The following is a 14,358-nucleotide window of genomic DNA, read 5'->3' on the forward strand; positions in this document are numbered from 1 at the left end:
TATAAAAACTTAGTTTTGTCAACATTTTGGAAATTGTTTTTGTGTTCATTGAGATATTGTTTAAAATGTTACTTTTCAAAGGGGGTGTACTCATTTACGCTGAGCACTGTATGTGCCTCGGCAAAAGTTTCACATAAATAATTTTGGCACTGCTCATTTACAATGTATAAAATATGAAGACATGCATTTATGGCATTATACGTACAGGAGTTCCAGGAAAGTAAGTTATCCTATAAGAGGTGTCTCCTTTGATACCTTTTAACCCAGGTAGTCCCTAAAACACATGCAAGTAAAAAAGAAGGGAGTCATGGAAATAATTTAGTTAAAGCAATCGTAATAATGATCAAATATCATAAAAGTTGCAGACAGCTCTGTTATTGCTGGTTTGAGAACCAGAGGAAATGATTAAACTGAATAAACCCAGTCAACAGGAAATCAAAATGACATCCCTGCTGAAAAATCCAGCTAAAACCAGCCTAAGCTGGTTGGCTGGTCTTAGCTGGTTTAAGCTGGAAGTAGCTGGTTTCAGCTGGTCTCCCAGCCTGGCTTAGCTGGTGTTCAGCTGGTTTAAACTGGTCTCCCAGTCTCCTAGCTAACCAAAACCCCTCTAAAACCAGCTATGACCAGGCTGGGAGACCAGCTAAAACCAGCCTGACCAGCTTAGGCTGGTTTTAGCTGGATTTTTCAGCAGGGATACAGGGCGATTCTCAATCAGCTCCCTAGCTCCCAAGCTCGTGAATCAGTATATCGTGTACACGAATTCGGGCACTAGTAAGGACAGTAAACGATGCTGGTTCACTAATCCAGTGCACGATCCAGTGCACTGGAAGGATTCTGCGATTGAGACAGCCCTTAAAATGGCCGACTCCCTAATCAGTGCCCTGACTCCTGGTCTAACTGTAAGCGAATCATTGTTACACTAAGAAAAAATATGTTTGATTTTTTTTGTAATATTTCTTTAAAACTTGTTCCACCTGTGAAACGACTTTCCTTTTCAGTTTTTAACCACTCTCTTCCCGACCACTTTTCACTATCCAATCGATTCCCAAATCCCTATGGATAAAATCTCACCATACAATTTTTTCTTGTTGAATATCCTGTTTCATTCAGAAATAAATCAGACTATGAAAGTAAAATGGATTCATGTTGACTTGAAGAACTTTTTCACATGGGGATGCTGGCTAAACCTATGTCATACCTTGGGTCCTGGGAGGCCGGGTTGTCCTACCTCACCATCCAATCCACATTCCCCTCTGGTTCCATTACAGCCATCCTTCCCTGGAAGCCCAGGAAGCCCACGACGCCCCGGATGACCCTGGACCAACATAAGGTGGTATATGTCCATATAAAGTAAACAAGCATTATATAATATATAATATAGCAATATATAATATAATATAATATAATATAATATAATATAATATAATATAATTTAAATAATATAAATAATTTCAGTACTAGTAGCATACTAGTAGCCTATACTGTATGTATGTATTGTTAACTACATACTGATCAATCGTTACATAGAATATCGGTTGTTTTTCTAATGATGAATACTGCAGACTGTCACTTACAGGCACTCCATCTAATCCATCATGGCCATCAACTCCTCGAACACCCTATTACAAAAGAGCACAACAGAATGAAATTCCTTGTATTGATTCGTATGAGAATTGTGTGTGGGTGGGTACGTGTGCGTTTCCGTGTACCTGGTCTCCTGCCGGGCCAGAATCCCCAGGGAATCCTATGAGTCCACGTTGACCCTTCGCGCCATAAAGTCCTGGGATGCCAGGCAAACCTGGGGGCCCCTGTGGGGCCCTGCCGACCTAAGTCGCCAGGATTTCCCTGGAAAACAAGAGAGAGAGAAGAAATATAATATATATATATATATATATAATAATATTATAGTGATATTCACTGCAACTCTAGCATGGAAAGTCCAATTTTTTGTTTAAAAAAAAAATTAAAGTTCATTTTCTATCATTTGTGACAGTATACAGTTTTGTCAGAAGGATGTGGAAATCCTGGGCTGGTGTGGTCTGCATTTGTGAGGCCGGTTGGATGTACTGCCAAATTCTCTGAAACGCCTTTGAAGATGGCTTATGGTAGAGAAATGAACATTCAATTCACGGGCAACAGCTCTGGTGGACATTCCTGCAGTCAGCGTGCCAATTGCACGCTCCCTCAAAACTTGCAACATCTGTGGCATTGTGCTGTGTGATAAAACTGCACATTTTAGAATGGCTTTTTTGTTGTGGACAGCCTAAGGCACACCTGTGCAATAATCATGCTGTCTAATCAGCATCTTGGTATGCCACACCTGTGAGGTGGATGGATTATCTCGGCAAAGGAGAAGTGCTCACTAACACAGATTTAGACAGATTTGTGAACAATATTTGAGAGAAAAAGGCCTTTTGTGTACATAGAAAAAGTCTTAGATCTTTGAGTTCAGCACATGAAAAATGGGGGCAAATACAAAAGTGTTTTGTTTATAATTTTGTTCAGTGTATATATAAACTCTGCTAAATCCCATTGCTCCACTGTTGTTCCCTTCTGTGTGTGTGTGTGTGTGTGTGTGTGTGTGTGTGTGTGTGTGTGTGTGTGTGTGTGTGTGTGTGTGGTCTCAGTTCCCGTCAGTGTGTGAAATTAATACTTTCATTCAGCATTAAATTGATCAAAAAATGTCAGTGAAGACATTTATATTGTTAAAAAGATTCCTATTTCAAATAAAAACTGTACTTTTTTAACTTTCTATTTATCAAAGAATCCTGAAAAAATGCATTACCATTTCCACGAAAATACAGCACAACTGTTTTCAACATTGCTAATAATAATTAAAAAAAAAAAAAATTGTAAGCAGCAAATCAGCATATTAGAATGATTTATGAAGGATCATGTGACACTGAAGACTGGAGTAATGATTCTGCAAATTCAGCTTTGCATCACAGGAATTAATTACATTTTAAAGTATATTAAAATAGAAAATTTAAAATTGGAATAATATTTCATAATATTACAATATATTTTTTACTGCATTTTTGAGCAAATTAATGCAGCTTTGGAGAGCATAAGAGAATACTTTCATATTTTAAAAAAATCTTACTAACCCCAAACTTTTGAATGCTAGTGTGTTTTTACAAAATCACCACAAGGGTGTGACAAAACATAAAGAACATCCTACATGCATGATACTGCCGTGTGCCACCAATTCCTGCTTGTTTTAGGCTCGAGAGTTTTTGGTCAGTGATGTTAAGTGCTTTGTGCGTAAGTGTGATGTTTAGTAATTTTAAAGGATAGTTCACCCAAAAATGAAAGTTTTGTCATCATTTACTCACCCTCAAGTTGTTCCAAACCTGTATACATTTCTTTGTTCTGCTGTGCACAAAGAAAGGTATTTGGAAGAATGTTTGTAACCAAGCAGATCTCGCTCCATATTGACTACCACATATTTTTTCCCCCCTACTATGGTAGTCAATGGGGGGCGAGATCTGCTTGGGTGAACTATCCCTTAAAGTGCTCTCAACATGTGTAAGTGTGATTAGTGAGTAATTGTGTCGTACATATACTCGTAACGAAAGACGACTGTATATAAATGCACTATACAAATACAATTCTTTGTAATGTTTTGGTTCTGATCTTCAATGCATCATGTTAGTCTAATTACAAAACAAATATTTGTACAAAATGGGTGGGGTGTAAAAAAACAACAACAAAAAACCCCAAAACCTTTTACTATATAAATAGTGATGACTGTTGCGTGAGAATGAATTAGTACATTTCATGAATGACTGACTATCCAAAAGAGCTCTGAATGGAACACACACTGGCGGGAACTGAGACCGCACACACACACACACATACACAGAAGGGAACAGCAGTGGAGCACTGGGATTTGGCAAAGTTTATATATACATACACACCAAAAATACTCAAAAATGTAGTGGCAAAGGCAAATATGTCAAATATTTTACTGAAAGCAGTGCACGCGCGCACACACATCCTCTCTTCTAGTACATGCTGCTATACAGCCTCCCTGAATGGGAGGAAAGAATAATGTTAATTGCAGGTTCTTCCCACAGCTGGTTTGTGACAGTTTCAGTTTCAGAGCACTGTTAATTAAAATACCAGGAACGATTCTCTCTCTTTCTCTTCCTCTGGTCAATATATTGAGCTGACAAAGCCAAAAGATATCATCCTCTATTTATGCAAATACACATAAACTTCCAGGAGCTCATTGCTTCTATCTTCAATTAAATTGCTAACAATGATTGTAAATGAATTGCCTAAATTATTACATTATTAGCTAAATGCATTCTTTAAATTGTAATGTTGACATTCTCTGTAAAGCTGCTTTGAAACGATATGTATTGTGAAAAGCGCTATACAAATAAATGTGAATTTAAAGGTACAATTTGTAGGACCTGCCACTAGAGGGCGCACTACCAAAACAATAACAATCGCGTGGTTTGAAGACGCTAAGAAGGTGCGTGGAATGATGGGATTTGTTGTCTTCTACCCAACCGCTGACGGCCATCAATCAGACGGAAAGATAAATCATGGATTTAACGGATGAGGTAAAGTTTTATAAATGTATAAACTATGGTCAGACGCGTCCTTGCGCGGGTCTAAAGACGCGATCCCCCGCGTTTGGCGTGTATGCCCCATAATACTAATCGTGTTGATCGTTATAATGGCATACGTTTTCTGTAAAGATACGAATCAAAACAACTCACCTGTCGAGTAAAACACAAGCGAGATCGGCATCTCTTTCTAGGTGAAGTTTGTCGCGAAGCTCTCTCCATCTAGAAAATGCAACACCGATATTGATCCTCGCTCTTTCTCTCCTTTTGTCCCAAACTCTTCTTGGGTCGTTTGGTTGGCCCGTACACTTACGGGAGCTGTCCTTGTCGACAGAACCAGCGGCAGATGGTAAACAGTAATTATGTTCCATAAATAAGTAACACAATCCACCATAAAACGTGCAAGAAGTAAATAAGGAAGTGCTTGAAGCAAGCTAGTGGTTTGCTGGACGCTAGACACTACTTCCGCATTTGTCCACGACACTGTTGTCATGTGGTTTCTACGTCAGTAAAGGCGGTAACAAAGGGTAACTGACGTCATTGACAGGCGACTGCACTGCCTCGTGTCACTGTTTAGAATGGGAGTTTTCTCATGATTTACAAGTAGTTGAAAACATTAGAGATATTGTTAGTAATCAGCTGGACAAAATATATAACACTAGCCTAGTGGTTTTTGGATATTTTACTGCGAATATCTTACAAATTGTACCTTTAATTGAATAAACAGGGCATTATTTAGGACACGTCAATGATTAAAAAAACTAACTGCAGAAAAAACTAACCAACTGTGTGTGTTCTCAAAGCATTGCATTTTCACTCTCTACTTTGCACAATTTTATACTGCTACAACGTATGCTTATAATCAGGTTCTATATATGTATAATGGAATGAGTATATCTTAGGTTATATAATTGTACACAAACGTTCAAAGGTTTGAGGTCAGATATTAATAGTTTTATTCAGCAAGGATGCTTTAAATTGATCAAAAGCAACAGGAAAGACTTTCATAATGTTAAAAAAAAAAAAAAGATTTTGATTTCAAATAAATGCTGTTTTACTTTCTATTCATTAAAGAAACTTAAAAAAAAAAAAATGTGTCACGGTTTTCATAAAAATTTGAAGCAGCACAACCGCCGGAGCCCCGGACATGACATGCAGGAAAAAAAATAGTAAGCTAAATCGTGTGCACGATTTATTACAGAACTGTCACTGTCCCGATCAGACCACTGCTATGCTGTCATGAAGGTTTATTGTTTTACATGCCAAAGCATGTGCCCAGAAAGCCGCGTCTGACAGCACACAAATACTGAATTGAGTTCTCTTTCACGTCTTCTGCTTGAATGGACAATTTCACACAAAATTATGTATCCTAGTAAACAGTCGGTTATGTCTTAAGTGAGTGTGTAACAGTATATTGGATCAGTGCACTAGTCTTAAAGTGACAGCAGCCTAATATTCCTGCTGTCTGTGTTTTTAATGTTAATCAAACAACTAAAGACTAACTGCAAAAAACAAACAAAAATTCACTCAATGCTCTAAACTGAACAACTTCTGTAAATTTAATAAGCATTAATCTATATTTAATTTATAAAGTGAAGACCATTCAGTACTTTTTTACATTTGATTATTCAATTTATGTACTTAATCTTCATATAACTACTGTTAGATCTATCTGAAAAACCTGAAAAATAACTGTTTATTTAATTGGCATATTTTCTATGTTAATTAGTGATGTTGCTAATAGTTTGATTATTTGACCTCATTGTATTACAGACTATTTACTTGACTTTAACCCTTAAATGCATACCTCGGGTCTTTAGTGACCCGGGACGACATTCACTACCCTCCTCCTCATTCATTTTTTAAAGTTAGACATCAACCTTCTTGGTATTCCTCAATCAATTCATTATAAAGAATATAACAAGAAAAAAATCATAAAATTATAAAAGAATGCCTATTTTTGTATTCATTTTTTGTAAAAATTGTATAGGGTCGCAAACGACCCGAGGTGTGTATGAGTGTACGTATATTTTTTCTGCACAACAATAATTGAATCTTACATGACAGAATAAGTGCAATTCACCTTTATTCCACAAGGTGGCAATGTCTGATACACAATGCTGAAGTGACGACTCATTTAGACAGAAAACGAAATAATAAGAAAAACATGAAATGGCTCAGTGATTTACTGCAGAGCAAGTACTAAACGCAATCAAATATGACTGTAACTGTTACAGGATGGATCTGGTGAAGCTGTTAGCGATCGAAATATTGATTTTGAAGATGTTGAAAATTATACAGTTCTGAGAATACGTTTGAGATCGCGAATGGGCTCATATTCGTGACCTCAAACATAAAACTAGCCCATTATTTGCTGTATTTACTGGGAAATGAGCTCTGACGAGGACAGTGATGATGGCATAAAACATCTGCTCAAACTGAGCCCTTTCAACCTCCAAAAGGTAACAAAATACGATTTATTTTATTCTTCTGTAATTGTTACTCTAATATCAGAGGAGTTTTATATTATCACGACAGGCAGAGATCCTTCCGTGTTAGATATAGATCCGGGTCGATAAAGACCCGAATATGTAAGAATGATTGGCGAAAAGTCATGCATTTAAGGGTTAATAGTGTTTGAAATTTATATTTTATATTATATTCATATAGATTTTTTTTTTTATTTGCATTGTTCTTGCATTCCATGTAAAAAGTTTAGCAAGTAAAATAAAATATTTACTAAATTTACTAGCCAATGGTGACTCGAGCTTCAGTGTGTCCGTAGAGGGTTGAAAATTAATGTGTTACATTACTTTTGCACTTTTTTTTCTCACCTGGGCTGGGCTTGCTTGTTTGTTTGTTTTTAATAACAAAAAACAAAAGTTCTAGCCCTTTCACACAAAAAAGTGAAATGAGTAAGCCTCAGGCTGAAGGAAATGTGAGGTCAGTCAATAAATGGGAAAATAAAGTAACTTGCATTGCTTATTTGAAAAAGTAACTCAGATATTTTGTTGTAATTTTAAAAAGTAATGCATTATTTTACTAGTTAGTTAAAAAAGTAATCTGATTACGTAACTTGCATTACTTGTAATGCATTACCCCCAACACTGCTGAAGATGAGTAATGGCTGATGAAAATTCACCTATTTAAAATTTGAATTTTTTGCAATATTACTATTTTTACAGTATTTTTAATCAAATAAATGCTGCTTAATGAGCATAAGATACTTCTTTCAAACTTTTGAACAGTGCACATAGGATATCTTCCAACAAGACAAGCGTTTTAAATATACCAACAACAACAAAAAAAAGACACAACGGATCATGTTCTGCTTGACTATGATGTGAAACAAGTATGAGAATGTGTGTGTGTTAAGCAGCATGCACTCAGTGGTTGTGACAGAGGTAGATCAGTGTGTGTTTAGGGTGTTCACAGTCTTTCAGTAAAATCAATGACTGTGATAATTACTAAAGACCCAATGGATTCCCTCAGCAACACACACACACACACACACACACAAACACACATCCGTACACCTCTGCTTTACGATTAGGGCTTGCACAGCAAAATACAGCTGTCCACACCATCACACATGACTCCTGAATCATACAGACATGTATTCACATGTGAAATTCAAAGATCAATAGAGCTGTTCAGTTAGTAGTACTAAAAACCGAAAGTGAAACATTTCTTATTATTATCATAAATGGTGAAAACACTTTTGCAGTTATATTACCATTATATTTTTTTTTTTTTGTTTTTTTTTGTTTGTTTGTTTTTGATGATGATGAGCATATATATATATATATATATATATATATATATATATATATATATATATGGGTTTGATTCCCAGGGAGTGCATGAACTGATAAAATGCATTTAATGCAAGTCACTTTGAATAGAAAAAGGGCGATATTTCCGGTGAAAAAATACCTGCTTGTACAAGACCCTATAATCCCGTTCATGCAAACATTCCACCGTTCTAATGACAGTCATGCAAATGTGCTCAAAATTCTCCCATAATCTCCTCCTAAGACTTCCGCTAGACCAACACATGACACACCAAGCAAAGCACAAAGTTAGAATTCACACACAGCAACACAGCAGACACTTTCATTAAAGCTGAGCCATTTAATTCAATTAGATATACTTGAACATACACACTTGAACATTGAACTCTGAGAGAAAGATAGGTGACATGATGGGTAGTATTATTATTTACAATAAAAACAGACAAACACACACCTCACACTCTCACACGTCTCATTAGAGACAGTACAAGCTGTAATATCACTACACTTTATTGTAGAGATCTGTAATATTATCTCTACAATAGAGTCTACACACTCTGTATGAAGGAAGCCAGAGAAAGTGTTTCACACTCACACAAATGCACAGACGCTGAGTGCTGCATTAATAGCTCAGAGGTCAAAGACTAGACTAGCAGGCATGTGGCCTGAGGCATGTGAACTTGTAGCAATAGGCCTAATTTTGGAACAACAGAACTAAGACATGAGAGACAAAGTAATACAACTCAGAACACACACAAACTGGGTACCTTGTTAAAGGTTAAGCCAAAGACTATAGACATAGAAAGATGGTTCACTCCTATTAGTTATGAATGGGAGAAACTGCAGCGCACAATATGGCGGAATACGTCCCGCCTTCTAAGTAAAAGAGCCAATCGCTGATTGTCAAAGTCATTGTATCACTGCAGCTGCCGTTAGAAGCTCTGGATCCCACAGAAACCTGAGACTTGTGCTTAGGATTGCACATGCACATTGGCTCGTCTAGCCTGAAAAATAAGCTTTTTAATGCTATTTGAGTGAACAGACTTTGAGTTGTTGAGTGAACAGACTTTTCTTGGAAGGGACTTTGTTAGGCGGCTTATTCTTCTAAGCAGATTACTGGTTATTACTTCACTAGGACTCACAATATGTGGATATGGTCAGAACGGAACACTAGTTTACTAGATACGGCATACTTTTTACAAATACTGTACAAAACGGTAAGCAACATGTCATGGTAAAAATTTGGGGTCAGTTAAATTTGTTAAATGATTTTGAAAAGTCTCTTATGCTCATTAAGACTGCATTTATTTGATAAAAAAATACAGTAAACACAGTAACATTGAAATATTAGTATTTATTAACAGTAAAACATTATTGTAAAAGAACTGTTTTCTATTTTAATATATTTTGAAATGTAATGTATTCCTGTGATGGCAAAGTGTCACGATTCCTTGTCACTTCCCGGACTCCAATTCCCATAATCCTCTCTGCCAGTCACCTGCACACACTCCACGCTAATCACTAATCACCACACACTCACCACCTGACTTGCGAAGTCTTGTTTCACCCTGTGTACAATTCCGAGCATCATTATCCTGTCTGTTACCCGTTTATGATTCTCTGCCGCCTACCTTTGGATTGTTTCCTGACCTGTGATAGCTATCTGCCTGCCCCGATCTACTGCCTGTGCTGTGACCACGATTCTGCCTGTCCCTTGCTGTTCCTGTTTGTTCCTGTCTGACCCTGCCTGTACGACCACGCTCACTTTTAATAAAAGCTTGCAATTGGATCCCTGCCTGAGTCCCGCTTTGTTACACAAAGCTGAATTTTCAGCATCATTACTCCAGTCTTCAGTGTCACATGATCCTTCAGAAATCATTCTAATATGCTGATTTGATGCTCAAGAAATATTTCTTAAACGGTTTCGTTTTATGGAATTTTTTTTAGGATTCTATGATGATATAGGAGGTTCAAAATAACAACATTTATTTGAAATAGAAATTTTTGTACTATTATTAATGTCTTTACTGTCACTTATAAAATGCATTTTTTTTTTTTTTTTCAAAAAAAGAGAAAGAAATGAAGTAAAAATCTTACTGAGCCTAAACGTTTTAACAGTAGTGTGTATGTGCGGATCTATAATATTCTTTAAAGTTCCACGCACAAGGGAGATCATTAAAAACGGTATATCTGAGAAAACAGTGTTCACAATTTTGTTGTATTTAATACATATATAATGTGTGTGACTGTACTGAAGTGTGTATGTGCTGTATTTTGACAAATTGAGGAGCCCTCATCCCACTCCATTCCAGGGATTTTTGAGATATTTCCAGTCCTCCAGTCCTCCTGCACTTTGATTACAACAATGGAAGTGTTGACTATATCACCACCCACAAAATAAACGTGTGTGTGTGTGTTTGTATGCAAATTTGCATTAGCACAGACTGCTAGAGTCTGATTATCTGTTCAAAAAAATGGCAGTTATGTCAAATATTTTCAATACAGATAATTCATCTGTTAGTGTGTGTGCTCTAGAAGGGTCTGTAAGCAGCTGTGCACACTCGTGTAACTGCGCTCTGAACTGTAATTGGGCCGCTGGGCTTTACGAGGCTGCCATAAATTTGTCGCTCTTGTGCTAAAGACTATTATTATTTTGACTTAAGAACTTTCTGCAAGGACACATTCACTCTCTCGCTTTGCCACACAGACACACAAATCCTTACATACTTCCCTAATTGTTTTCCTTCTGTTCCGGTCATACAAATGCATTACATATATCCATTTTGTTTTAATCGTTCACTCACACCCACGTTAACCCTGCTTCACATACTATTTGTCCTACTTTGAAAATTAAAAATTGAAGTGTGTCCCAAATCTTTGTACACTTATAAATATTATGCCAAAGATACCTACTTTCTCTGTGCGTTTTTAAAGAGTGCATGTAGTGCATATGTGAAAGTGTGCATCTGTGCATTTGTGAAGTATGAACCTAAACAATGGGCACGTACACACTACAGCTAAATTCGGTTGTCAGTTTACCTTTTAGTGCTTAATCGCGTTCTGTACACACACAGATCAGTAAAATACGGGAGTGACAACCGCATTCTACAACCGTATTAACTCCCGAAAAATACAGGTAGTGACAACCGCATTTACAGAAATTCTAATGCAGTCTGTACGGAACCGAACTGAACAACTTAGTTGTTAATGACGTTTACGTGCACCGGTAATGCGAGTTCAGACTGCACGATTTTCAAAGTAGTCGGGTCACTGTTCTTTTCACACTGCATGAATATCTTGGCCAGCATTCAGTCGCTGCTATGTTCATACTGTACAATGGATCGGCGACAGAAGTTTTCACACTGCATGACTTTACAATAGGAAGAATCGCCGACAACTCTGTCTGGCACGCAAACTACGTTTCACAACCAAACACACGCGAGACATGACTGAAAATCGCGATTCATGAGACTTTGCTCACAGCTTTAATAACTCCATAAAGTGAATGTGGCCCGTCAGTGCCCTGACTACTGAACTGAGAGCTTTGAGACACACGGTGGGATTATTATTAAAAATAGTTGTCCGAGAAGCTTGAAATACGAATTCCCTGTGCGCTGATTTGCTAAAGAAAAGAAGAATATAGAGAAGGAAATGTTTGGGGAGACGCGAAGAACAAGGATTGTGTGTTCTGCAAAAAATACATAACTTTTCAATGTGCTGCTGTTGATGGTCAAGCAAATGTTTGTGCTTTGCTTCTGTATGATAAAATTGTAATGTTTATCTGAAACGAAGCCATGCTTGCTGATATTTTGGTCTATAACTACTCCCGAACTCTCCGCTGCTCTGTATCTTGCTCTCTCATTGGCTGTCGGTCATTGCTGATGTAGTTTTCAGTCAGAACACTTTCCACACTGCAGGATTTTGAATCGCCGACAGGTCCAGATATTTAGCATGCCAAATATCTCACGCGTGTCGGCGACTCGTCGGCGATTCTCTCAGATCACGTCTTTGCTCATTCTCACTGCGTGATTGTCACTCGCGTGAACGAGCACCGATTTGCCTGTGATTTCGGGCATTTGTCGGCGATTTCTCAAAACCTGTCGGCGAGCCAAAATCGGGGCTAAAATCGTGCAGTCTGAACTCGGCTTAACGTGTGTCTCTCGTGTATGCGCGGCGAAACACGACGCCTCCGTCGACAGTGTTATGCTGCGTTCACACCGAACGCGTCTGGGGCGTCAAATTCGCGCTAGACGCGTCTAGTTGGACGCTTGAACATTTTGAAGTCAGACGCTTCAGACGCGCGTAAAATTCGCTCAATTCGCGCGTCTAAACAAAGTGTGTTCAGACGCGAATTCGCGTCATGGGAGGGGCTTTCATCTGTTTCTGCACAGATCCTCTGAATAAACACATAATCTCGTCAGGTTGAAACCTGTAGCGGCAATTTAACTCGGTTATGTCGGCCGACTTTTGCTAGCTAGAAGGTGGGCTAGTATCAACGGCTAAAATCATGCAAAAAGTTTTACAACTAACCAGATTGTCCGATTTCTTCGCTTATTCTCTTCCAGGCAAGGTCCTTTTTATTCCTGTCTCGATAAAAATATAATGACACATCATAGAACTCAGGGTGGCAGCGACATCTTTGTTCTGGTCTCCACCGCTGATCACATCATAAACACGTTACTACCAAAGCAGAGTCCCTGATTGGTTAACGCGCCGCGAATTTACGCCAAAGTTCAGATTTTTCAACTCGGGCGTTTGGGCGTCAGACGCTCAATTCGCGCGTCAGCCGCGTGAACGCTCAATTCGCGCCGCGCCATTCGCGCGTCAACGGCCGATTCGCGCCGCGCTAGACGCTTGATTCGCGCCGCAGGACACCTAGACGCGCGTTTACATTGACTTAACATGTAAATCAGACGCCTCAGACGCCCCAGACGCGTTCGGTGTGAACGCAGCATTAGGGGCCGTTCACACGGAACGCGTCTTTGCGTCTAAAAACGCGAGACGCGGCGCTCAGGAGTGGTTTTAAAAAAAAAGCGCAGCGTAGAACGCGAGTGTCTCGAGACGCGCTTTTGAGACGTGAGGCAATAACGACAACAACGGAAATAATAAAAATAGGTAAACAGCAGAATTGACAGATACAAGTTTTGACATGGAAAAAAAGAAAATAAGATAATAATGTGCGCCTCCTCCGCCATGTTGCCGTCATATAAAACAGTTGTCATGCCAACTTACTACTGTAAACAGAAGCTTGCAACGTTCGCCCCGCCTCCGAGTTCTTCTGATTGGTCCACTGTTTTGGAAATGACATTGATGAGCGGCGCTGCATGTAAAAGTTGAAAGTCTTTTAACTTGACACGGCGTCTTAAAAACGCGGCGCTCATGTTCGAGGCGCTGCAAAAGACGCGAGACGCGAGCGTAACGGTCATGCACGTCCGTCAAGCAATGGGAAAGTAGCGCATTGGAATAGAAAAAACGCGTTCTGTGTGAACGGCCCCTTAGTGTTTTTAAATTGCTGAAAATAACCAGTGTTTTGTCACTTTAATATTACTTTGGTCACGATAACGGATACCAAACATGAGAGACGCCAGAACGTCGCTATGGTTTCCAAGCTGTCAATCATCGCAGTTTCGAGAGTGAGTCGTGTTCCGTACACACACGTAGCTAACGATAATTTAGGGGATTCACTCCCGCATTTAAATGCGGTTGTCACTCCTGAAACTTACAGTGTGTACGTGTAAGTAATAATTAATTTTATGCCAGAATCTGGATGTTGTTATTCAGGCAGTTGAATATAAACATGCTGGTGGCTTAGCTATCTTGAACTAACTTGAACTAACTTTGCATTATGAATTGTGCTTGCCTGGCAAGGCCAGACTGATATATCTTCTACAAGATAGGCCTATATCAGTCTGGTCAGTCCGCCCTCCGTCGCGATTCAAGTCAACTCCAAACCGTAAGATTTGTTTATTTCAGTGACGCAAACA

At 38.6% G+C, this 14,358-nt stretch overlaps 1 protein-coding gene across 1 annotated transcript in view; it reads right to left on the reverse strand.

Moving 5' to 3' along the window:
• Positions 1 to 14,358, reverse strand: part of col4a4 (collagen, type IV, alpha 4) — an 86,402-nt gene that overhangs the window by 46,830 nt on the left and 25,214 nt on the right. The window contains 5 exon segments of the mRNA XM_048160454.1: positions 206 to 274; positions 1,199 to 1,315; positions 1,575 to 1,619; positions 1,710 to 1,814; positions 1,816 to 1,845. Of these exon segments, the coding sequence (XP_048016411.1) occupies positions 206 to 274; positions 1,199 to 1,315; positions 1,575 to 1,619; positions 1,710 to 1,814; positions 1,816 to 1,845 (366 nt within the window).

This window comes from Megalobrama amblycephala, linkage group LG16 (genome assembly GCF_018812025.1).
Source record: "Megalobrama amblycephala isolate DHTTF-2021 linkage group LG16, ASM1881202v1, whole genome shotgun sequence".
In the NCBI taxonomy this organism is placed as follows: domain Eukaryota; kingdom Metazoa; phylum Chordata; class Actinopteri; order Cypriniformes; family Xenocyprididae; genus Megalobrama; species Megalobrama amblycephala.